Source organism: Anser cygnoides, chromosome 31 (genome assembly GCF_040182565.1).
Source record: "Anser cygnoides isolate HZ-2024a breed goose chromosome 31, Taihu_goose_T2T_genome, whole genome shotgun sequence".
NCBI classification, from domain to species: domain Eukaryota; kingdom Metazoa; phylum Chordata; class Aves; order Anseriformes; family Anatidae; genus Anser; species Anser cygnoides.
Window position 1 is genome coordinate 215789 of NC_089903.1, and position 23212 is coordinate 239000.

General features: G+C 66.8%; 2 protein-coding genes across 2 annotated transcripts; one reads left to right on the forward strand and one right to left on the reverse strand.

Annotated features, from left to right (window-relative positions):
- Positions 1 to 684: 684 nt before the first annotated feature.
- On the reverse strand, positions 685 to 17973 carry LOC136787866 (neuroligin-2-like). The gene is given in 8 exon segments (XM_066985241.1): positions 685 to 868; positions 870 to 1192; positions 1195 to 1570; positions 4878 to 5667; positions 7240 to 7425; positions 9431 to 9580; positions 11633 to 11692; positions 17631 to 17973. Coding segments are annotated over 8 exon segments (2160 nt in total). The 5' UTR covers positions 17737 to 17973; the 3' UTR covers positions 685 to 699.
- Positions 17974 to 21525: 3552 nt separating this feature from the next.
- Positions 21526 to 22698, forward strand: TMEM256 (transmembrane protein 256). Its single transcript, XM_066985242.1, is given in 5 exon segments — positions 21526 to 21680; positions 21774 to 21811; positions 21910 to 21961; positions 21964 to 21989; positions 22085 to 22698. Coding segments are annotated over 5 exon segments (339 nt in total). The 5' UTR covers positions 21526 to 21601; the 3' UTR covers positions 22229 to 22698.
- Positions 22699 to 23212: the final 514 nt, after the last annotated feature.

The window sequence follows — 23212 nt, forward strand, 5'->3', positions numbered from 1 at the left end:
GAAAAGGGGGGGGGGGGGGCAGAATAACGGGGGGGGGGGGGGGCAGAATAACGGGGGGGGGGGCAGTGCCCCTTTCTCCCCCCCCCCGCCGGGCCTCGTTTTTTTTCCTGTTTTTTGCGGGTTTTGACTCGTTTCCCACCGCCGGGCTGGGAACATGCAACGGTGACCTGGGGGGGGGGGGGGCGGTGGGGGGGGGTCCCCCAAAACGGGGGACCAAAAGCGCCCCCCCCCCCCCGTGTTTCTCCGGGGGGGGGGGACCCAGGCATCATTTTTTGGGGGGGGGGGGGGTCCCCATGCGTCGTGGGGGCATCCAGGCATCCTCGGGGGGTCCCCCCCATGCGTCTTCAGGGGACCCAGGCGGCGAGTGGGGGGGGGGGGCGGCGAGGGGGTCCCCACGCGTTTTTAGGGCCCCCAAGTGTCCTCGTGGGGGGGGGGTCCCCACGCGTCTTCACTGCACCCAGATGTCCGGGGGGGGGGTCCTCAGCCCCCCCCCCCATAGCACCCCCACGGGGGGGGGGGGCCACAGCAGGAAGGTGGGGGGGGTTTACCCAAGCATGGGTGCCCCTCCCCAATCCCAACAGCGTTTTTTTTTTTGGGGGGGGGGGGGACACAACACGCGGCGATGCTGCCGCCCCCCCAGTCACCACCGAGGGGTGAAGGGGGGGGGAGATGAAGGACCGGGGAGGGGGGGGGGGTCCCCTATACGCGGGTGGTGGAGTGGGGGTGGGGCAGGGTGCTGTTATGGCCGGGGGGGAAGGGGCCGAAGGGGTGCAGGGGGCAGCCCCCCGGCACCATGGTGATGGTGGTGGGCGTCATCAGCGGCACGTCCTCGGGCGCCCGCCGCAGGGCCAGGGTGTAGTCCGGGGGCCGCCGGGGGGGGCCGCAGGCCGGCTTCGGGGGGCTCCGTCCCCACCCCCGACCCCCCGACGGGGTGTTTGAGCTGCAAGGACGCCAGCTCCTCCTCGGCGCCCCCCGTGGCCCAGCAGGTCGTTGGGGGCTCCCCTGGGCGGCGGGGGGGCTGAGCCTCCGCGCCCCCACCGCCGCCCCGCGCCCCTCGGGGTGCGTGTGCGAGGGGGGGGGGGGGGGGCCGCTTGTCCCGCTTGTAGTAGAGGGCGGCGAAGGCCAGGATGTTGAGGAAGAGGAGGGAGGCCCCCACGGCCACCGTGACGCTGAGCTCGGTCGAGTAGTCCCGCGAGTCCCCCGGGAAGGGGGCGAAGCGGCGGCGTCCCCCCCGGCCTCCAGCTCCTCGTCCTCCTCGTCCTCGGCGGGAGGCGGCGGCGAAGGCGCCGGGGGCGTCGGGTCGAGGCCGGGGGCGCCGGGGGGTCCCGGCGGGGGCAGGCGGGTGGTGGTGGAGGCGTGGGGGAGCTGGTGGAGGTTGTGCAGGTGGGGGACGAGCTCGAGCCAGAAGGCCACCTTGTTGGCCCGGTAGTGGTCGCGCACGCGGGGCTTGAGGCCGATGTGCAGGTAGCGCTTGTCCTTGCCGTCGAAGCGGGTCCACACCACCTCCTCGAAGCGGTTGGGCTTGGTGTGGATGAACTTGGTGTCCTGCGGCACCGGCTGGTTCGGGTCGCTGCGGGGGGGCGGGAGGGGGATGGGGTTAGAGGGGAGGGGGTCAGGGCGAGGGGGAGGGGTTGCTGTCCTCCTTTCTGTCCGTCCTCCCTTCCGTCCGTCCTCCCTGCCGTTCTTCATCCCTTCTTTCCGTCCTCCCTTCCTTCTGTCCTCCCTTCCGTCCTCCCTTCCGTCCTCCTCCGTCCTCCCTTCTGTCCATCCTCCCTGCCGTCCTTCATCCCTTCTTTCCGTCCTCCCTTCCTTCTGCCCTCCCTTCCTTCTGTCCTCCTTTCCATCCATCCTCCCTTCCATTCTTCATCCCTTCCTTCTGTCCTCCTTTCCGTCCATCTCTCCCTTCCGTCCTCCGTCCTCCCTTCCGTCCTCCCTCCCATCCTCCGTCCTCCCTTCCGTCCGTCCTCCCTGCCGTTCTTCATCCCTTCTTTCCGTCCTCCCTTCCTTCAGTCCTCCCTCCCATCCTCCTGTCCTCCCTTCTGTCCATCCTCCCTGCCGTCCTCCATCCCTTCCTTCTGTCCTCCCTTCCTTCTGTCCTCCCTTCCTTCCATCTCTCCCTTCCATCCTCCCTTCCGTCCTCTGTCCTCCTTTCCATCCGTCCTCCCTTCTGTCCATCCTCCCTGCCGTCCTTCATCCCTTCCTTCTGTCCTCCCTTCCATCATCCCTTCCGTCCATCCTCCCTTCCGTCCTCTATCCTCCCTTCCGTCCTCTATCCTCCCTTCCGTCCTCTGTCCTCCCTTCCATCCATCCTCCCTTCCGTCCTCTATCCTCCCTTCCGTCCATCCTCCCTGCTGTCCTCCATCCTCCCTTCCGTCCTCCATCCTCCCTTCCGTCCATCCTCCCTGCTGTCCTTCATCCGTTCCTTCGGTCCTCCCTTCCATCCTCTGTCCTCCTTTCCATCCATTCTCCCTGCCTTCCTTCATCCCTTCCTTCTGTCCTCCCTTCCTTCTGCCCTCCCTTCCTTCTGTCCTCCCTTCCTTCTGTCCTCCCTTCCTTCTGTCCTCCCTTCCGTCCTCCATCCTCCCTTCCATCCTCCCTTCCGTCCATCCTCCCTTCTGTCCTCCAACATCCCTCCTGCCCATCCTCCCATCCGTCTGCCCTCCCTTCCACCCGTCCTCCCGTCTGTCCATCCTCCCTTCCATCCTCCGTCCTCCCTTCAATCCGTCCTCCCTCCTTTCCAACCTTCATCCCTTCCTTTCATCCTCCCTTCATCCCTTCCTTCCGTCCTCCCTTCCTTCCATCCTCCCTTCCATCTCACCTCCAGTCCTTCATCCCTTCTGTCCTCCCTTCCGTCCGTCCTCCCTTCCATCTGTCCTCCCTTCCGTCCGTCCTCCCTTCTTCCCAACCTTCGTCCTTTCCTTCCATCCCCTCCACCTCTCCCTTCCGTCCTCCCTTCCATCTGTCCTCCAGTCCTTCCTCCCTTCTGTCCTCCCTCCCCTCGTCCCTTCCTTCCTTCCATCCATCCCACTGTCCTTTCCTTCCATCCTCCCGGCCTCCTGTCCTTCCTCCCGGCCTCCCTTCCATCCTCCCGTCCTCCTGTCCTTCCTCCCGGCCTCCTGTCCTTCCTCCCGGCCTCCCTTCCATCCTCCCGGCCTCCTGTCCCTCCTCCCATCCTCCTGTCCTTCCTCCCATCCTCCCTTCCATCCTCCCATCCTCCCTTCCATCCTCCCGGCCTCCCTTCCATCCTCCCGGCCTCCCTTCCATCCTCCCGGCCTCCCTTCCATCCTCCCGGCCTCCCTTCCATCCTCCTGGCCTCCCTTCCTTCCTCCTGGCCTCCCTTCCTTCCTCCCGTCCTCCCTTCCATCCTCCCGTCCTCCCTTCCATCCTCCTGTCCTCCCTTCCATCCTCCCGGCCTCCCTTCCTTCCTCCCGTCCTCTCTTCCTTCCTCCCGGCCTCCCTTCCATCCTCCTGTCCTCCCTTCCTTCCTCCCGGCCTCCCTTCCTTCCTCCCGTCCTCCCTTCCTTCCTCCCGGCCTCCCTTCCCCGTGTCCCCGTTCCCCTATACCCCCGTGTCCCCCCGACATGGCAGGGATATGGGGACGGGGTCCCACCAGGACCCGGGGACGTGGGGACGGGGTCCCACCAGGGCACGGGGTCACAGGGACGGGGTCCCGCAAGGACACGGGGACGGGGTCCCACCAGGGCGTGGGGACATGGGGGTGGGGTCCCATGAGGACACCGGGACATGGGGACGGGGTCCCACCAGAGTATGGGGTGACGGGGACGGGGTCCCATGGGGACACGGTCCTACCAGGGTATGGGGTCATGGGTATAGGGTCCCATGAGGACATGGGGTCACAGGGACGAGGTCCCATTGGGACACGGGGATGGGGTCCCATGAGGACACGGGGTCACGGGGACGGGGTCTCACAAGGACACGGGGACGGGGGCCCACCAGGGTGTGGGGACATGGGGATGGGGTCCCGTGGGGACACTGGGACATGGGGACGGGGTCCCACCAGGACATGGGGTCACAGGGACGGGGTCCCACCAGAGTATGGGGTCACAGGGACGGGGTCCCATCGGGACACGGGGTCACAGGGACGGGGTCCCACAAGGACACGGGGATGGGGTCCCATGAGGACACGGGGTCACGGGGACGGGGTCTCACAAGGACACGGGGACGGGGGCCCACCAGGGTGTGGGGACATGGGGATGGGGTCCCACCAGGACACGGGGTCACAGGGATGGGGTCCCACCAGAGTATGGGGTCACAGGGACGGGGTCCCACAAGGACACGGGGATGGGGTCCCATGAGGACACAGGGTCACAGGGATGGGGTCCCGTGGGGACACGGGGACGGGGTCCCACCAGGACACAGGGTCACAGGGATGGGGTCCCACCAGGACACGGGGTCACAGGGATGGGGTCCCACCAGGACACGGGGTCACAGGGATGGGGTCCCACCAGGACATGGGGTCACGGGGATGGGGTCCTGTGGGGACACAGAGACGGGGTCCCACCAGGGTATGGGGTCACAGGGACGGGGTCCTGTGGGGACACGGGGATGGGGTCCCACCAGAGTATGGGGTCACAGGGATGGGGTCCCACTGGGACACGGGGACGAGGTCCCACCAGGACATGGGGTCACAGGGACGGGGTCCCACTGGGACACGGGGACGGGGTCTCGTGGGGACACGGGGACAGGGTCCCACCAGAGTATGGGGTCACAGGGACGGGGTCCCACTAGGACACGGGGACGGGGTCCCACCAGGGTGTGGGGTCCCGGGGACGGAATCCAACCAGGTCACAGGGACACGGGGGCACGGGACGGGATCCCCCCCCCGCCCCCCCGCCCCTCCCCAGGCCCTCGCCCACCCGGTCTTGGCGAAGTTGGTCCAGTAGGTCATGACGACGGCGCTGAGCATCACGTCGTTCTTGGAGAAGTTGCAGGGGAAGAGGTCGGTGGCGCCCACCATGGGCACCCCGAAGACGTAGGGGATCTCGTCGCCGTGCGCCGCGTCCGCCCACTCGGGCCGGGCGTCCGTCTGGCAGTGGTGGTAGAAGGTGTAGAAGTAGACGGGGGACTGGTACTCGGCGTGGAGCTTGGCCGTGGCCACCGCCGGGGCCACCCACTGGTGGTCGGTGAAGAGGGCCAGCAGCGTCTTGCGGCGCATCTCGCCGTTGTCGCGGTCGGCCCAGTCCGTGTACATGAACTTGATGGTCTCCCGCAGGATGTCCTTGCCCTCGGGGTAGCCGTAGAGGTTGTCCACGAAGTTGGAGACGGTGAAGTCGAAGTAGGAGGCCGAGATGCCGTCCTCGCTCTCCAGCGAGTCCTCCACGAACTTGAGCCCCTCGCCCTGGTTGACGCCGATGAGGATGTCGTAGTTGAGGAACTCGCCCTGCTGCATCAGGATCTCGGGGTCGTCCGGCACCACGTCGCCGTCCACCACCGGCCCGAAGGCCACGTGGTAGCGCGCCGGCTGCACGTCCTGGTCCACCAGGGCGCGGAAGGGCTGGCGCCGCAGGCACTCCACCGCCGCCCCCGTGTCGGCGCGCTCGCAGCCCACCTTGGCCGCCAGCAGGCGCGTGTACTTGAGGGGCTGGTAGTTCACCGACCAGCTCGAGATGGCCGTGCCGCTCTGCGCGATCGCCTTCTGGAACAGGCCTGCGGCGGGGGGGGACATCGTGGGGGGGGGGCATGGGGAGGGGTCCCAAAGGGGGAGGGGAGGGGTCCCAAAGGGGGAGAGGAGGAGGGGAAGGGTCCCATTGGGGCAAGGGAGGGGTCCCCAAGGGGGAGGGGTCCCAAAGGGGAGGGAGGGGAGGGGGAGGGGTCTCAAAGGGGGAGGGGAGGGGTCCTACTGGGGCAAGGGAGGGGTCCCCAAGGGGGAGGGGAGGGGTCCCATTGGGGAAGGGAAGGAGGGGAGGGGAGGTAGGGAGGGGTCACAAGGGGGGAGGGGAGGAGGGGAGGGGTCTCAAAGGGGGAGGGGAGGTGGGGAGGGGTCCCTAAGGGGGAGGGGATGGGTCCCTAAGGGGGAGGGGAGGGGACCCAAAGGGGGAGGGGAGGAGGGGAGGGGTCCCATTGGGGCAAGGGAGGGGTCCCCAAGGGGAGGGGAAGGGGGGACATGGGGATGGGGTCCCTAAGGGGGAGGGGAGGGGTCCCATTGGGGAAGGGAAGGTGGGGATGGGTCCCTAAGGGGAGGGGAGGTGGGGAGGGGACCCAAAGGGGAAGGGGAGGGGTCCCATTGGGGAAGGGGAGGTGGGGAGGGGAGGTAGGGAGGGGTCCCAAGGGGGGAGGGGAGGTGGGGAGGGGTCCCAAAGGGGGAGGGGGAGGGGCCCCAAGGGGGGGGGCACGGGGAGGGGTCCCTAAGGGGGAGGGGAGGGGTCCCAAAGGGGAAGGGGAGGAGGGGAGGGGACCCAAAGGGGGAGGGGAGGGGTCCCATTGGGGAAGGGGAGGAGGGGAGGGGTCCCATTGGGGAAGGGGAGGTGGGGAGGGGAGGTGGGGAGGGGTCCCAAGGGGGAGGGGAGGTGGGGGAGGGGTCCCAAAGGGGGAGGGGAGGGGCCCCAAGGGGGGGGGGCACGGGGAGGGGTCCCTAAGGGGAGGGGAGGGGTCCCATTGGGGAAGGGGAGGAGGGGAGGGGTCCCATTGGGGCAAGGGAGGGGTCCCCAAGGGGGAGGGGAAGGGGGGACATGGGGCTGGGGTCCCATTGGGGAAGGGGATGTGGGGAGGGGTCCTAAAGGGGTAGGGGAGGTGGGGCTGGGGTCCTGTTGGGGACGGGGGGGGGGGCGACCTGGGGAGGGGGTCCCACTGGGGTAGGGGCTGGGGTCCCAAAGGGGGAAGGGGCTGGGGTCCCGTTATGGGGTGGGGGCATGGGGCCGGGGTCCCGTTATGGGGCGGGGACGCGGGGCTGGGGTCCCGTTATGGGGTGGGGACGTGGGGCTGGGGTCCCGTCATGGGGTGGGGGCATGGGGCTGGGGTCCACTATGGGGTTGGGACGTGGGGACGTGGGGCCGGGGTCCCGTTATGGGGTGGGGACGTGGGGCTGGGGTCCCATTATGGGGTGGGGACGTGGGGCCGGGGTCCCCCCCCTACAGACACGGGGAGCGCTGGACGGGGAAGCAAAACCAGGACGCGGCCCCCCCCCAGAGGGGCTTCGGGGTGGGTGGTGGGGACGGGGGGACACGATTTGGGGGTCCCCGGTGCGGGGGCGGGCGGGGTGGGGGTCGCCCCCGGGGGTACCTTCGGAGTGGTGGGAGAGGATGAGGAGGCTGACGCAGGCGGCGCCGGCGCCGGAGCCGAAGATGGTGATGCGCTGGGGGTCACCCCCGAAGTGCCCCACGTTCTCGTTCAGCCAGCGCAGCGCCTGGATCTGGTCCAGGAGCCCGTAGTTGCCCTTGGCCGCCTGGTCCCCGGTGCTCAGGAAGCCTGCGGGGACATTCGGGGACGTTCGGGGACGTTTGGGGACGTTTGGGGACATTTGGGGACGTTTGGGGACGTGGGGAGGCCGCTCCGTGCGCCCCAGGGACAGCGGGGTGGCAGCCTGTGGCGTCCCCCCGAGGTGCCCCCGTGTCCCCGTGTCCCACCCCGGGACACCAAGACGCGGCCCCGCAGCGTCCCCGGGGTGTCCCCATGTCCCCAAACCCCCCCGCAGGACACCGAGGCGTGTCCCCAAGGTGTCCCCACGTCCTCATGTCCTACCCAGGACACCAAGACATGGCCCCAAGGTGTCCCCAGGTCCCATCTAGGACACCAAGACGTGTCCCCAAGGTGTCCCCAAGGTGTCCCCACGTCCCTGTATACCCCCCAGGACACGAAGACGCATCCCCAAGGTGTCCCCAAGGTGTCCCCACATCCCCACATCCCCCCAGGACACCAAGACATGTCCCCAACGTGTCCCCAAGGTGTCCCCAAGTCCCTGTACACCCCCAGGACACCAAGACACGTCCCCAAGATGTCCCCAAGGTGTCCCCAAGGTGTCCCCACGTCCCCACATCCCCCCCAGGACACCAAGATGTGTCCCCAACGTGTCCCCAAGTCCCTGTATACCCCCCAGGACACCAAGTCACGTCCCCAAGGTGTCCCCAAAGTGTCCCCATGTCCTCTCATACCCCCCCAAGACACCAAGATGTGTCCCTAAGGTGTCCCCAAGGTGTCCCCAAGATGTCCCCACATCCCCACATCCCCCCAGGACACCAAGACATGGCCCCAAGGTGTCCCCAAGGTGTCCCCATGTCCTCTCATACCCCCCAGGACACCAAGATGTGTCCCCAAGGTGTCCCCAAGGCGTCCCCATGTCCCCACATCCCCCCCAGGACACCAAGATGTGTCCCCAAAGTGTCCCCAAGGCGTCCCCAAGGTGTCCCCATGTCCCTGTACACCCCCCAGGACACCAAGATGTGTCCCCAACGTGTCCCCAAGGTGTCCCCATGTCCTCTCATACCCCCCCAGGACACCAAGACGTGTCCCCAAGGTGTCCCCAAGATGTCCCCACGGTGTCCCCACGTCCCCACATCCCCCCAGGACACCAAGACGCGTCCCCAAGGTGTCCCCAAAGTGTCCCCACGTCCCTGTATACCCCCAGGACACCAAGATGTGTCCCCAAGGTGTCCCAACGTCCCCATGTCCCCCCAGGACACCAAGACGTGTCCCCAAGGTGTCCCCATGTCCCCATGTCCCCCCCAGGACACCAAGACGTGTCCCCAAGGTGTCCCCAAGGTGTCCCCACTTCCCCCATCCCCCCAGGACACCAAGACGTGTCCCCAACATGTCCTCAAGGTGTCCCCACGTCCCTGTACACGCCCCAGGACACCAAGATGTGTCCCCAAGGTGTCCCCACGTCCCCACATCCCCCCCAGGACACCAAGACGTGTCCCCAAGGTGTCCCCAAGGTGTCCCCACGTCCCCACATCCCCCCCAGGACACCAAGACATGGCCCCAAGGTGTCCCCAAGGTGTCCCCAAGGTGTCCCCATGTCCCCACATCCCCCCAGGACACCAAGACGTGTCCCCAACATGTCCCCAAGATGTCCCCAAGGTGTCCCCAAGTCCCCACATCCCCCCCGGACACCAAGATGTGTCCCCAAGGTGTTCCCAAGGTGTCCCCACGTCCCCACATCCCCCCCAGGACACCAAGATGTGTCCCCAAGGTGTCCCCAAGGTGTCCCTACGTCCCCACGTCCCCCCAGGACACCAAGACGTGTCCCCAAGGTGTCCCCACGTCCCTGTATACCCCCCAGGACACCGAAACGCGTCCCCAAGGTGTCCCCAAGGTGTCCCCACATCCCCAACCCCCCCCCCAGCACACCGAGACGCATCCCCACCTCCCCGTACCCCCTCCCAGGACCCCGAGGCTTGTCCCCACGTCCCCCGGCGCCCCGTTCCCCCCCCACCCCGGTGTCCCCCCCCCCCGGTGCCCCCCCCGGTGTCCCCACCGAGCACGCCGAGGCGGTAGTTCATGGTGACGACGATGACGTTGCCGTAGGCGGCCAGCACGCTGCCGTCGAACATGTTCCCCGTGCCCTCCATGTAGGAGCCGCCGTGCAGGAACAGCATCACCGGCTTCTTCCCGCTGTCCCGGATGTCTGGGGGGGGGGGGGGGACACGGGGGGGGTCAGGTGCACCCCGGCTTCGGGGACACCCCCCCCGGGGACACCCACCCCCCCCCCCAATGCCCCGGCACCGGGATGCCCTCGGGGACCCCGCCGGCACCGCGGGGAGTCCTTTGGGGAACCCCCCCCCGGCACCGTGGGGACTCCCCCCATGACTTTGGGGACCCCCCACACCCAGCACCAATTTGGGGTCCCCTCTATCACTTTGGGGACCCCCATGACTTTAGGGCCCCCCGGCACCGATTTGGGGACCCCCTCATCAATTTGGGGACCCCCCCCCCAATTTGGGGTCCCCCTCCAGCACCAATTTGGGGTCCCCTCTATCACTTTGGGAACCCCCCATGACTTTCGGGCCCCCGGCACCGATTTGGGGACCCCCCCATCAATTTGGGGACCCCCCACGCACCAATTTGGGGTCCCCCTATCACTTTGGGGACCCCCCATGACTTTAGGACCCCCTGGCACCGATGTGGGGACCCCCTCATCAATTTGGGGACCCCCCCACGCACCAATTTGGGGTCCCCCTCCAGCACCAGGTTGGGGTCCCCCCTATCACTTTGGGGCCCCCCCCCATGATTTTGGGGACCCCCACGCACCAATTTGGGGTCCCCCTATCACTTTGGGGACCCCCCATGACTTTCGGGCCCCCCGGCACCAATTTGGGGACCCCTCCCACTAATTTGGGGTCCCCCTATCAATTTGGGGACCCCCAAATCAATTTAGGGACCCCCCATGACTTTAGAGCCCCCCAGCACCAATTTGGGGCCCCCTCCCATGACTTTGGGGACCCCCAAACCAATTTGGGGCCCCCCATGACTTTGGGGACCCCCAAACCAATTTGGGGACCCCCCATGACTTTGGGGACCCTCAAACCAATTTGGGGACCCCCCCCATCAATTTGGGGACCCCCAAACCAATTTGAGGACCCCCCTATCACTTTGGGGACCCCCATGACTTTCGGGCCCCCCAGCACCGATATGGGGACCCCCCCATGACTTTGGGGACCCCCAAACCAATTTGGGGACCCCCCCATGACTTTCGGCCCCCTGGCACTGATTTGGGGACCCCCCCATGACTTTAGGCCCCCCGGCACCAATTTGGGGACCCCCCATGACTTTGGGGACCCCCAAACCAATTTGGGGACCCCCCCCACCAATTTGGGGACCCCCCCCCACCAATTTGGGGCCCCCCCCCACCAATTTGGGCCCCCCCCCCACCAATTTGGGGACTCCTTCCACTAATCTGGGGGACCCCCAAACCGATTTGGGCCCCCCCCATCACTTTGGGGACCCCCCCGCGTCCCCGGTGCCAGGGGGTCAGAGGTGACAGCCGGGGTCAGAGGTCACAGGCCGGAGCTTTTAGGGCATGGGGGGGGGGGGGTGAGGTCAGAGGTCGGGGGTCACCAGGGCTGGGGGGGGCCCCCCCGGCTCGTTTCCATGGTGATGCCCCCCCCCCCTCCCCCAGCCTGGTTTCGAGGTCAGCTCCGCCGCTGCGGCCTCGTTAACGCTGCCTTAATTAGGGGGGGGGGCATCCGGGGGGGGCATCCGGGGGGCCCCGAAATCCAGAAAGGGGAGGGGGGATCCGGGGGGGGACCCCGGAATTTAGGGGGGGACACCCCAGCATCCGGGGGGTGAGGGGGGGGGGGGGGAAGGAGGGGACCCCGGTGTCCGGGGGGGGTGGGGGAGGGTTTAAATGTGTCCAAAAAGAAAAAAAAACACCAAAAACCAAAAAACACCCCCGAACCCCCCCGAAAAGAAGCAAAACCAGCAAAAAACCATAAAAAAACAAAAAAAAAAAAAAAGAGGAGAAAAAGAACCAAAAAGCAGCAAAAAGCCCCCAAAAGCTTGGGGGGAGGGGGTGGGGGGGTGGGGGGGGTGGACCCGCGGCCCCGGGAAGAAAGAAAGAAAAGGGTGGGAAAAAAAAAAAAATATATAATAATAATAAAAAAACCAACCAAAAAGGCAAAAAACCAACGAAAGAACCAAAAAAAGAGCCCAAAACCGGAGGAACATGCACCAAAACTACCTGCGTCCGGGGGGGGGGGGCCGCCGGCCGCGCCGTCCTCGCGCTTTTTCGCGAGCAAACCTGGACCAAGGGAAGAAAAGGAGGAAAAATTTTGGGGCCAAAAGGAGCGAAAACGGGGGCGTCGGGGGTGGGGGCGAGGTGAGGGGGCGGGGGGGGGGAGGGGGGGGGGAAAAAGGCAAAAAAAACGCCCCGAAAATGGGGGGGGGAAGAGCGGAAAAAAAAAACACACAAAAAGAAACCAGTGGTAACAAAAAAAACACCAAAAACCCCAAAAAGGACCCCAAAAAAACGGGCTGGGGGGGGGGGGGGCCCGAAAACGGGGCAAGAACTTTGGGGGGCGGGGGCTGGGGGCGGGGGGGGGGGGGGGGGGGCAGGGGCCCAAAAAATGGGGCCGGGGGCTGGGGGGGTGGAGGACGGACGGAGGGAGGCCGAGAGGGCGGAGGACGGACGGAGGACGGACGGACGGACACGGGGACGGAGGACGTGAGGATGAGGCTGGGCGGAGGACGGGACGGAGGACGGACAGACGGACGGACGGAGGACAGGAGGATGAGGCTGGATGGAGGACGGACAGACGGACGGAGGACACACGGAATGGAGGCCGTGAGGGTGGAGGACAGACGGACGGACGGACAGAGGGAGGACGGATGGAGGACACGGGGACAGACGGACACGGGGACGGAGGACGTGAGGATGAGGCCGTGAGGGTGGAGGACAGACGGAGGACGGATGGAGGGAGGACGGACAGACGGACAGACGGAGGACGTGGGGATGGAGGCTGTGAGGATGAGGACAGACGGACGGACGGACATGGGGACAGACGGACACGGGGACGGAGGACGTGAGGATGAGGCTGGACGGAGGACGGACGGACAGACGGACGGATGAAGGACGCGGAATGGAGGCTGTGAGGGTGGAGGACAGACGGAGGATGGACGGAGGGAGGACGGACAGATGGACGGAGGACGTGAGGATGAGGCTGGATGGAGGACGGGACGGAGGATGGACAGACGGACGGACGGAGGACACAAGGATGAGGCTGGACGGAGGGACGGACAGACGGACGGAGGACACGCGGAATGGAGGCCGTGAGGGTGGAGGACAGACGGAGGATGGACAGAGATGGAGGACAGACGGACGGACGGACGGAGGACGTGGGGACGAAGGACGTGAGGATGAGGCTGGCTGGAGGACGGACGGACGGAGGCTGGAGGAGGGACGGAGGACGGACAGACGGACGGACGGACGGAGGCCGGGGGGGGGGGGGAGGGGCTGACGCACCCCTGCCGGGGGCCGCTCCAGCGCCGGTGACCCCCGGGGGGAGGCACCGGGCGGTGATGGGGGGGGGGCACGGGGGGGGGGGGGGCACCGGGGGGGGGGACCCCGGCACCCGGCCATGGGGGGGGGGGCCCCGGGGGGCCCAGCGCAGCCTCACCCCCCCCCATCCCCGTTTCGCCCCCTTTTTTCCCCATTTTCCGCCTTTTTTTTGCCCGTTTTCCGCCTTTTTTCCCTGTTTTCCGCCCTTTTTTCCCCGTTTTCCGCCCTTTTTTGCCCATTTTCTGCCTTTTTTCCCCATTTTCCGCCTTTTTTTTGCCCATTTTCCGCCTTTTTTTGCCCGTTTTCCGCTTTTTTTGCCCGTTTTCCACCTTTTTTCCCTGTTTTCCGCCCTTTTTTCCCCGTTTTCCGCCCTTTTTTGCCCATTTTCTGCCTTTTTTCCCCATTTTCCGCCTTTTTTTTGCCCGTTTTCTGCCTTTTTTCCCCATTTTCCGCCTTTTTTTCCCCATTTTCCGCCTTTTTTTGCCCATTTTCCACCTTTTTTGCCCATTTTCCGCCTTTTTTTGCCCGTTTTCCACCTTTTTTGCCCATTTTCCACCTTTTTTCCCCATTTTCCGCCTTTTTTCCCCATTTTCCGCCTTTTTTTGCCCGTTTTCCACCTTTTTTTGCCCATTTTCCGCCTTTTTTTGCCCATTTTCCGCCTTTTTCCCCCATTTTCCGCCTTTTTTTGCCCATTTTCCACCTTTTTCCCCCATTTTCCGCCTTTTTTTGCCCATTTTCCGCCTTTTTTTGCCCGTTTTCCGCCTTTTTTCCCCATTTTCCGCCTTTTTTTGCCCATTTTCCGCCTTTTTCCCCCAAACCAGCCCCGGGGCCGCAGGGAGGCTGAGGCAGCCCCCACCCCCTTTGCCCGTTTTCCCCGCTTTTCACCCCATTTCCCCCCCCCCCCCCCCACTGCTCTGGAGGGGGCCCCCAGCCCCTCCATTGACCCGATTCCCCCGATTTTGCCCAAATCCGCTGGTTTTCGCCCCCGTTTCCCGATTCCCCCCTTTTTGAGCTGATTTTTGCCCGTTTTCTCACTTTCTTCCCTCATTTACCACCCTCGGCGGGCGCACAAAGGCCGGGCGGAGGCAACCCTCCGCCTTTCCCAACTTTCCCCCTACTTTTTGCCCAATTCTGCCGCTTTTTGCCCCGTTTCCCAATTTCTCCATTTTCCACCCGATTTTGCCCGTTTTCCCCGCTTTCCGGCCCATTTTGCCATCCTCGGTGGGCGCTCGGGAGCTGGGCGGAGGCTGCTCCCCTCCCCCTCCCCCTTCCCACCCCGTTTTGCTCAAATCCGCTGTTTTTCACCCCCGTTTCCCAGTCCCCTCCTTTTCCACCCAAACTTGCCCAATTCTTTGATTTTTTACCCCATTTACCATCCTCAGCGGGCGCAAAGACTTTGAGGCACCGTCAGCGCTTCTGCTTTCCCCGCTCCTCTCCCCCCTTTTTGCCCAAATTACCCATTTTTCCCCCCCCATTTCCAAATTCCCCCTTTCCCACCCGAAATTGCCCAAACTTTGGATTTCTCACCCCAGTTTGCCACCCTCGCTTTGGGGGCGGAATCGGCTTTTTGCCTCCCCCACTCCTCCCTCAACTTTTGGCCCAATTCGGGCTTTTTTTCACCCGTTTCCCGCTTCCCCCGTTCCTGCCCGAACTTGCCCAAACCTTCGCTTTCTGACCCCATTTCGCAGCCCCCGGCCCTCGCGCTTCCCCCGCTCCTCCTCCAGCGTTTTGCCCAAAACCCCCGTTTTCCACCCCATTTCCCAATCCAACCTTTCCCACCCGAATTTGCCCAAACCTCGGCTTTTTCGCCCCAATTCACCACCCTCGGGATCGCGTCAGGACGGGGACAGAGGCCGCCCCTCCGCCCCCGGCCCCTTTTTGCCCACTTTCGCCGTTTCCCACCCCATTTCCCAATCCCCCTTTACCCCCCCAATTTTACCCATTTTGGGCGTTTTTCTCCCCATTTCCCTCCCCCAGCAGACTCCCCGTGACCGGGGCTGAGCCCCCGCCTTCTGCTCCCTCCCCTTTTTGCCCCAAATCCCCATTTTTCTCCCCATTTCCCACCCCCAGCAGACTCCCAGTGACCGGGGCTGAGCCCCCCTTTCCCCTTCCCCAAACCTTTTCACCAAAATCCCCGTTTCTCACCCCATTTCCCACTCCCCCCTTTCCCCCCACCCCTCTTTCCCCCCTCACTCCCCCCTCCCCACTCACTCAGAGACCCCCTCTCCCTCCTCCCCTTTCCCCCTTTTTCCCCCTTTCTTCCCCCCAAACCTCCCCATTTCCCCCTTTTCCCCCCAAACTTCCCCATTTCCCCCTTTTTTCCCCCCAAACTCCCCCATTCACCCCTTTCCCCCCCCAAAACTTCCCCATTTCCCCCTTTTTTCCCCCCAAACTTCCCCTTTCCCCCCCAAACTTCCCCATTTCCACCTTTTTCCCCCCAAACGTCCCCTTTTTCCCCTTTTTCCCCCCCAAACTTCCCCTTCCCCCCCCAAACTTCTCCATTCCCCCCTTTTTCCCCCCCAAACTCCCCCATTCCCCCTTTCCTTCCCCCCAAACTCCCCCATTCCCCCTTTTTCCCCCCAAACCTCCCCATTTCCCCTTTTCTCCCCCAAACTCCCCCAAACTGCCCCATTTTCCCCCAAACTCTCCCATTTCCCCCTTTTTCCCCCCAAACTTCCCCATTTCCCCCCCAAACTTCCCCATTTCCCCTTTTTCCCCCCAAACTCCCCCATTTCCCCCCAAACCTCCCCATTTCCGCCTTTCCCCCCTGAAACTTCCCCATTCCCCCTTTTTCCCCCAAACTTCCCAATTTCCCCCTTCTTTCCCCCCAAACTCCCCCATTTCCCCCCAACTCCCCCATTCCCCCTTTCCCCCCAAACTTCTCCATTTCCCTCCCAAACTTCCCCATTCCCCCTTTTTTCCCCCCAAACCTCCCCATTCTCCCTTTTTCCCCCCAAACTCCCCCTTTTTCCCCCCAAACTCCCCCTTTTCCCCCCAAACTTCCCCATTTTCCCCTTCTTTCCCCCCAAACTTCCCTATTTCCCCCCAAACTTCCCCATTTCCCCCCCAAACTTCCCCATTTCCCCCTTTTCCCCCCAAACTTCCCCATTTCCCCCCCAAACTTCCCCATTTCCCCTTTTTCCCCCCAAACTCCCCCATTTCCCCCCAAACCTCCCCATTTCCGCCTTTCCCCCTGAAACTTCCCCATTCCCCCTTTTTCCCCCAAACTTCCCAATTTCCCCCTTCTTTCCCCCCAAACTCCCCCATTTCCCCCCAACTCCCCCATTCCCCCCTTTCCCCCAAACTTCTCCATTTCCCTCCCAAACTTCCCCATTCCCCCTTTTTCCCCCCAAACCTCCCCATTCTCCCTTTTTCCCCCCAAACTCCCCCTTTTTCCCCCCAAACTCCCCCTTTTCCCCCCAAACTTCCCCATTTTCCCCTTCTTTCCCCCCAAACTTCCCTATTTCCCCCCAAACTTCCCCCATTTCCCCCCAAACTTCCCCATTTCCCCCTTTTCCCCCCAAACTTCCCCATTTCCCCCATTTCCCCCCAAACTCCCCCTTTTCCCCTCCAAACTTCCCCATTTTCCCCTTCTTTCCCCCCAAACTCCCCCATTCCCCCCAAACCTCCCCTTTTCCCTTTTCCCCCCAAACTCCCCCAAACTGCCCCATTTCCCCCCAAACTCCCCCATTCCCCCTTTTTTCCCCCCAAACCTCCCCATTCTCCCTTTTCCCCCCAAACTCCCCCTTTTTCCCCCCAAACTCCCCCTTTTCCCCCCAAACTCCCCCTTTCCCCCCAAACTTCCCAAATTCCCCATTTCCCCCCAAACCTCCCCTTTTCCCCCTTTCTTCCCCCCAAACTTTCCCATTCCCCCTTTTCCCCCCAAACCTCCCCATTCTCCCTTTTTCCCCCCAAACTTCCCCATTTCCCCTTTTTCCCCCGCAAACTTCCCCATTTCCCCCCAAACTTCCCCATTTCCCCCTTCTTTCCCCCCAAACTTCCCCTTCTTTCCCCCAAACTTCCCCATTTCCCCCTTTCTTCCCCCAAAACTTCCCCATTTCCCCTTTTTCCCCCGCAAACTTCCCCATTTCCCCCCAAACTTCCCCATTTCCCCCCAAACTTCCCAAATTCCCCATTTCCCCCCAAACTTCCCCATTCCCCCTTTCTTCCCCCAAAACTTCCCCATTCCCCCTTTCCCCCCAAACTCCCCCCATTTCCCCCCAAACTTCCCCATTTCCCCTTTTTCCCCCAAACTTCCCCATTTCCCCCCAAACTTCCCCATTCCCCCTTTTCCCCCAAACTCCCCCCTTTTCCCCCCAAACTTCCCCTTTTCCCCCCAAACTTCCCAAATTCCCCATTTCCCCCCAAACTCCCCATTTCCCCCAAACTTCCCCATTTCCCCCTTTTCCCCAAACTTCCCCCTTTCCCTCCCAAACTTCCCAAATTCCCCATTTCCCCCCAAACTTCCCCATTCCCCCTTTCTTCCCCCCAAACTTCCCCATTTCCCCCTTTTTCCCCCAAACTTCCCCCTTTCCCCCCAAACCTCCCCGCTCCCCCCGCGAGGGGGCCGCATCCCCTCTCCCCCTCTCCCTCTCCCCCCCCCCCCCCCCCCCCCCCCCCCAGACCCCCTCTTTGCCCGTTTCCGCCCGTTTCCGCCCCAAAACCGCCCCCCCCCCCTCACCGTCCTCGGTGGGCACGTAGAGGTTGAGGTAGAGGCAGTCCTCGCTCTGCGCCGCCACGTAGGCGCCCGCCGCCTCCAGGTTGTCGCTGAGCCACAGGGGCAGCATCAGGGGGGGCCCCCCCGCAAGTTCTGGGGGCAGGCGGGGGCGAAGGCGGTGGCGTCGCGGACCCCCCCCCCAGGCGGCCGGCGCTTCGGGGGGGCCCAGCGGCGGGGGCCCAGCGGGGGGCGGCGTAGGGGACCCCCAGGAAGGCCTGGACGGGGCCCAGGAGCTCGTTGCTGAGGTCGGCGGGCCCCCGCAGCCGCCCGTACTGGGTGGGCACCACCGGGAAGCGGGGGTCCGGGGGGGGTCGCCGGTGCCGGTGCCGGGGGGGGAGGCGGAGGCGGGGGGGTTGCTGGGGGGAGGCGGGAGGGGGGGGCCCAAAGAGCCAAGGCCAAGGCCAGCGCCAGCGGAGGGGGCGGCATGGCTGGGGGAGGGGGGGGGGGGTGGGGGGAAAGGGGGGGGTGAGGGGGGGGGGCTATGGGCAGCCGGGGGGGCTGCGCACCATGGTTGGGGCTGGGGGGGGGATGGGGGGGGATGGGGGGGGAATGGGGGTGATGGGGGGGAATGGGGGGTTGGGGGGGGGGTGGGGGTGATGGGGGGAATGGGGGGGTTGGGGGTGATGGGGGGCAAATGGGGAGGGGGTTGGGGGGGGGAATGGGGGGTTTGGGGGGCATGGGGGTGTTGGTGGGCAAATGGGGGGTTGGGGGGAATGGGGGGTGATGGGGGGGAATGGGAAGGTTGGGGGGGGAATGGGGGGGTTGGGGGGCGAATGGGGGGTTGAGGGGCCGGGGGGGGGGGTTGGGGGGGAATGGGGGGTTTGGGGGGGGGTTGGGGGTGATGGGGGGGAATGGGGGTGTTGGGGGGCAAATGGGGGGGTTGAGGGGGAATGGGGGTGATGGGGGGGGGGATTGGAGGGGTTGGGGGGGAATGGGGGGGTTGAGGGGCCCGGGGGGGCGGTTGGGGGGAATGGGGGTGATGGGGGGGAATGGGGAGGTTGGGGGGGGAATGGGGGGTTGGAGGGTGAATGGGGGGGTTGAGGGGCCGGGGGGGGGTTGGGGGGGGGGGGGTTTGGGGGGGTTGGGGGTGATGGGGGGCATGGGGGTGTTGGGGGGCAAATGGGGGGGTGAGGGGGAATGGGGGGTGATGGGGGGGATTGGAGGGGTTGGGGGGGAATGGGGGTTGGAGGGGCCCGGGGGGGTTGGGGGGAATGGGGGTTTGGGGGGGGGGTTGGGGGTGATGGGGGGGCATGGGGGTGTTGGGGGGCAAATGGGGGGGGGTGAGGGGAATGGGGGGAGGGGAAGGGGATGGGGGGTGATGGGGGGGAATGGGGAGGTTGGGGGCCGGGGGGGTTGGAGGTGATGGGGGGGGAATGGGGGTTGGAGGGCGAATGGGGGGTTGAGGGGCCAGGGGGTTGGGGGGAATGGGGGGAGGGGAAGGGGATGGGGGGCGGGGGGCATGGGGGGGTTGGGGATTATGGGGGGGGCATGGGGGGTTGGGGGGCAAGGGGGCGTGGGGTTGGGGATGATGGGGGCGTGGGGGGAGGAATGGGGTCAAGGGGGGCATTTGGGGTAAGGGGGGCAGGGGGTGTGGGGCCAAGGGGGGCATTGGGGGTACAGGGGGGATTGGGGCCAAGGGGGGCATTAGGAGGAAGGGGGGCATTAGGGGTAAGGGGGGTCACAGGGGGACACGGGGGGGCGGCGAGGAGGGACGGACGGAGACGGGGGGGGGACGGACGTTGTGGGGGGGGGGGGGACACGCGGATGCGCAGGGGGATGACGGGAAGGGGGAGGGATGGGGACAGACGGACAGACGGGGGGGGGGGCAGACAGACGGACGGGGGGGGGCAGAGAGAAGAAGCAGAAGGAACCGTCAGTGCGGGGCTGTGACCCCCCGGATCATAAATCCCCCCCCCCAGGACCCCAAATCCCCCCCAGACCCCAAATCCCCCCCCAATCCCCCCCCCAGGCCTCAAATCCCCTCCCCATAGGCCTCAAATCCCCCCGGGCCCCAAATCCCCCCCCCCAGACCCCAAATCCCCCCCCGGGACCCGAAATCCCCCAGCTTCCCCCCCGGGACCCCAAATCCCCCCCCGCACCCCATTCCCCCCCGACCCTAAATCCCCCCCCCATAGGCCCCAACCCCCCCCCGCTTGACGCCACCCCCCCCCCCCCCTTGGGAACCCCCGGCCCATAAAGGGGGGGGGCCTTGGGGGAAGGATGGGGGGGGGGGAGATGAGGGTGCCCCCCCTCGGTTGCCGTGGCGACGGAGCCCCGAGCGTCGCCGTGGCAACCGGAGTTCCGGCCTGCATCCTGCCTCAGCCCCCCCCCGCCCCGGGACCCCCCCCCCCCCCCCCCCCCCAATTTAACCCCCCCAGCCCCGTTATTCGCCGCCCCCCCCCCCCCCCGTTAAACCCATCCCGAACAGCCCCGGGGGGGGGGGGGGGGGGCGCAGCTGTGCCCCTCCCATCCCGGTTCCCCCCCCCCCCCATTTCCCGGTGCCCCCCCCATTTCCCGGTGCCCCCCCCCCCCGTCCCGGTGCCACCCCCCCATATTCCCGGTGTCCCCTCCCCCATCCCCGGTACCCCCCATCCCCGGTACCCCCCCATCCCCGTATCCCCCCCCCCCATCCCATTCCCCTCCCAATTCCCGGTGCCCCCCCCCCCCATCCCCGTATCCCCCCCCATCCCGGTACCCCCCCCCCCCCGTTCCCGGTGTCGTCCCCCCCCCCCCCCCCAAATTCCGGTCTCCTGCTCCCGGTGCCCCCCCCATCCCCGTTACCCCCCTCGGTTCCCGTTACCCCCCCCCCCATCCCCGTTATCCCCTCCCGTTCCCGTTGCCCCCCCATCCCCATAACCCCCCCCCCACGTTCCCGTTCCCGTTATCCCCCCCCCATCCCCGTTATCCCCCCCCCATCCCCATTACCGTTATCCCCCCCCATCCCCGTTATCCCCCCCCATCCCCGTTATCCCCCCCCCCGTTCCCGTCACCCCCCCCGTTCCCGTTATCCCCCCCCATCCCCGTTACCCCCCCGGTTCCCGTTACTCCCCCCATCCCGGTTCCCGTTCCCCCCCCCCATCCCCGTTACCCCCCCCATCCCCGTTACCCCCCCCCATCCCCGTTACCCCCCCTATCCCCGTTATCCCCCCCCCCATCCCTATACCCCTCCCCGTCCCCGGTTCCCGTTCCCCCCCCCGGTTCCCGTTCCCCCCCCGGTTCCCGTTCCCCCCCCGGTTCCCGTTCCCCCCCCCATCCCGGTTCCCCCCCCATCCCCGTTCCCCCCCCCCGGTTCCCCCCCCCCCCCCCCCCCTTACCTGGCCCGGGCCTGCTCGGGGCCTAACGGCGACAGCAGCGGCGGCAACGGCGGCGGCTACGGCGGGGGGGGGCGGTGGCGGGGGGGGGCCGGGCCGGTACCGGGGCCGGGGCCGGGCCATGGCTGCGGGCGGGGCCGGGGCCGAACCGAGCCGGGAGCGGCCCCTCCGCTCCCCTCCCGCTGCGGGCACCGGGAGCCGCCTCCGGGGGGCGGCGCCGGGACCGGGCCCCCCCCCCAACGCCCCCCCCCCCCCCCCCTTTCCTCCGGTAACGCCCGGGCCTTGTTTGGGGGGGGCACCGGGGTGAGATTTGGGGGGGGGGGGGTTATTTTTGGGGGGGGGGGGGGCACCGGGATTATGTGGGGGGTGGGGGAACCGGGCCCGGTGCCGGGGGGGCGGCGGGGGCACCGCCGGGCCGCGGGGGGCGCTGCGACCCTACAATAAACAACCGGGGGGGGGGGGGGTTGGGGGAACGGGGAGGGGGCGGGGCTCGAGCGCGGGGGCCGCGCCGCTATTGGGTGGGAGGCGGGGAGAGTGACGCGGCGCTGGGCCAATGGGGAAGGGGGAGGGCGTGGCCGGAAGGAGGGCGGGTGAGGGGGGACCGGAAGCGGAAGCGCTTTTGCGATGGCGGGAGCGGCCTGGGCGAGGGTCGGGGCCCCGAGCGGCGCCGCGGCGGCGGCGGCGGCGGCCTACGGGGCGCACGGTGGGTGGGGGGGGGCACCGGGAGGAGGGGAGGGGGCAAACGGGCCGGGGGAGGCCCCGCTGAGCCCCGCGTCCCCCCGCGTCCCCCCTTCAGGCTTCCGCCGCAGCGACCGCGACGAGTACCAGAAGGAGGTGAGCGGCGGGGCCGGGCCCGGTACCCCCCCCCCCCGTTCCCCCCTCCCCGGTATCCCGGTGGTGACGTCCCCCCCCCCCCCCCGTTCCCCCCGTAGCTCTACGAGACGGCCAACCGCTTCCACCTCCTGCACAGCCTGGCGCTGCTCGCCGCCCCCGCTGCCGCCGGCCCGGCCTGGTGCGTGCCCCCACCCCCCCGTCCACCGCCAGCCGCCTCCCGGTGCCCGCTGACCCCCCCGTTTTTTCCCCTTCCCCCCCCGGTTCCCGTTGCAGGCCGGGGCGCTGCTGAGCGCGGGGATGGGGCTGTTCTGCGGCCCTTTCTACTACCACGCCGTCAGCGGGGACCCGGGGCTGAACCGCGCCGCGCCGCTCGGCGGCTCGCTGCTCATCCTGGGCTGGCTCGCCATGGCGCTCTGAGCACCGGCAGCACCGGAGCCGCTGCGGTGCCGGTGAGGGGCCTGGCCCTTTAAGAGCTCCCCCCCACCTCCCGCCCCGCGCCCTCTCCGTTATTGGCAGAGCGGCCGGCCAATAGCGGCGAGGGCTCGGCGGGAGCCGCGCCGTGATTGGGGTAAGGCGGCAGCCAATGGGAGAGCGCGGGGGTGGGGCTAACGCCGGGCCTGGCTGCCGGCCCCGCCCCAGCAGGGCTCTGTGACGTCAGGGGCGTTGCTGGGCGACAGCCAATGGCGAGCCGGCTCTCCTCCCCTCCCTCCGCAGCGGCTGGGGCAGCAGCCAATCAGGAGGGGGCTGCGGGAGGGGGTGGGTGCCGATTGGCTGCCGGCCGCAGCTGGAGGGGAGGGGGGCGGGGGAAAGCAGCGGCGGCTCCCGATTGGCTGCGAGCTCGCCCCGCCCCTGAGCCTGATCGACGAATAAAGCATCGAGTTTCAGCAGCGCTGCGGTGACGTCACGGGGGGGCGTGTCCACATGTGGGACCCGGGGGGGGCGGGGGAGGGAATTCGCCCCTTGGCGCCCCCCCCCAGCCCCATAAATCCCCTATAGAGGCCCCCCCAGCCCCCCCCGTGCCCCCCCCACCCCATAAATCCCCCATAGACCCCCCCATAGCCCCCCCGCCCCACAGAGCACCCCCTCAGCCCCAGATCCCCCCCCCCCCCCCCCCCCCCGCCCTATAAATCCCCTCTAGAACCCCTCCATAGCCCCCCCCCAGCACCTCCCCCACCCCCTAAATCCCCCATAGAGCCCCCCCAGAACCCCTGACCCCCCCCCCCCAATCCCACAGAACCACCCCCGGACCCCCAGCCCAGGTGTGTCCCCCCCCCCCCAAATCCCCTATAGACCCCCCAACCCCGCAGCCCCCCCCCAACCCCCAAAACCACCCCCAGACCCCCCCCCCCCAATAAATCCCCTATAGACCCTCCCAACCCCCCCCCCCGGTCCCATAAAGAA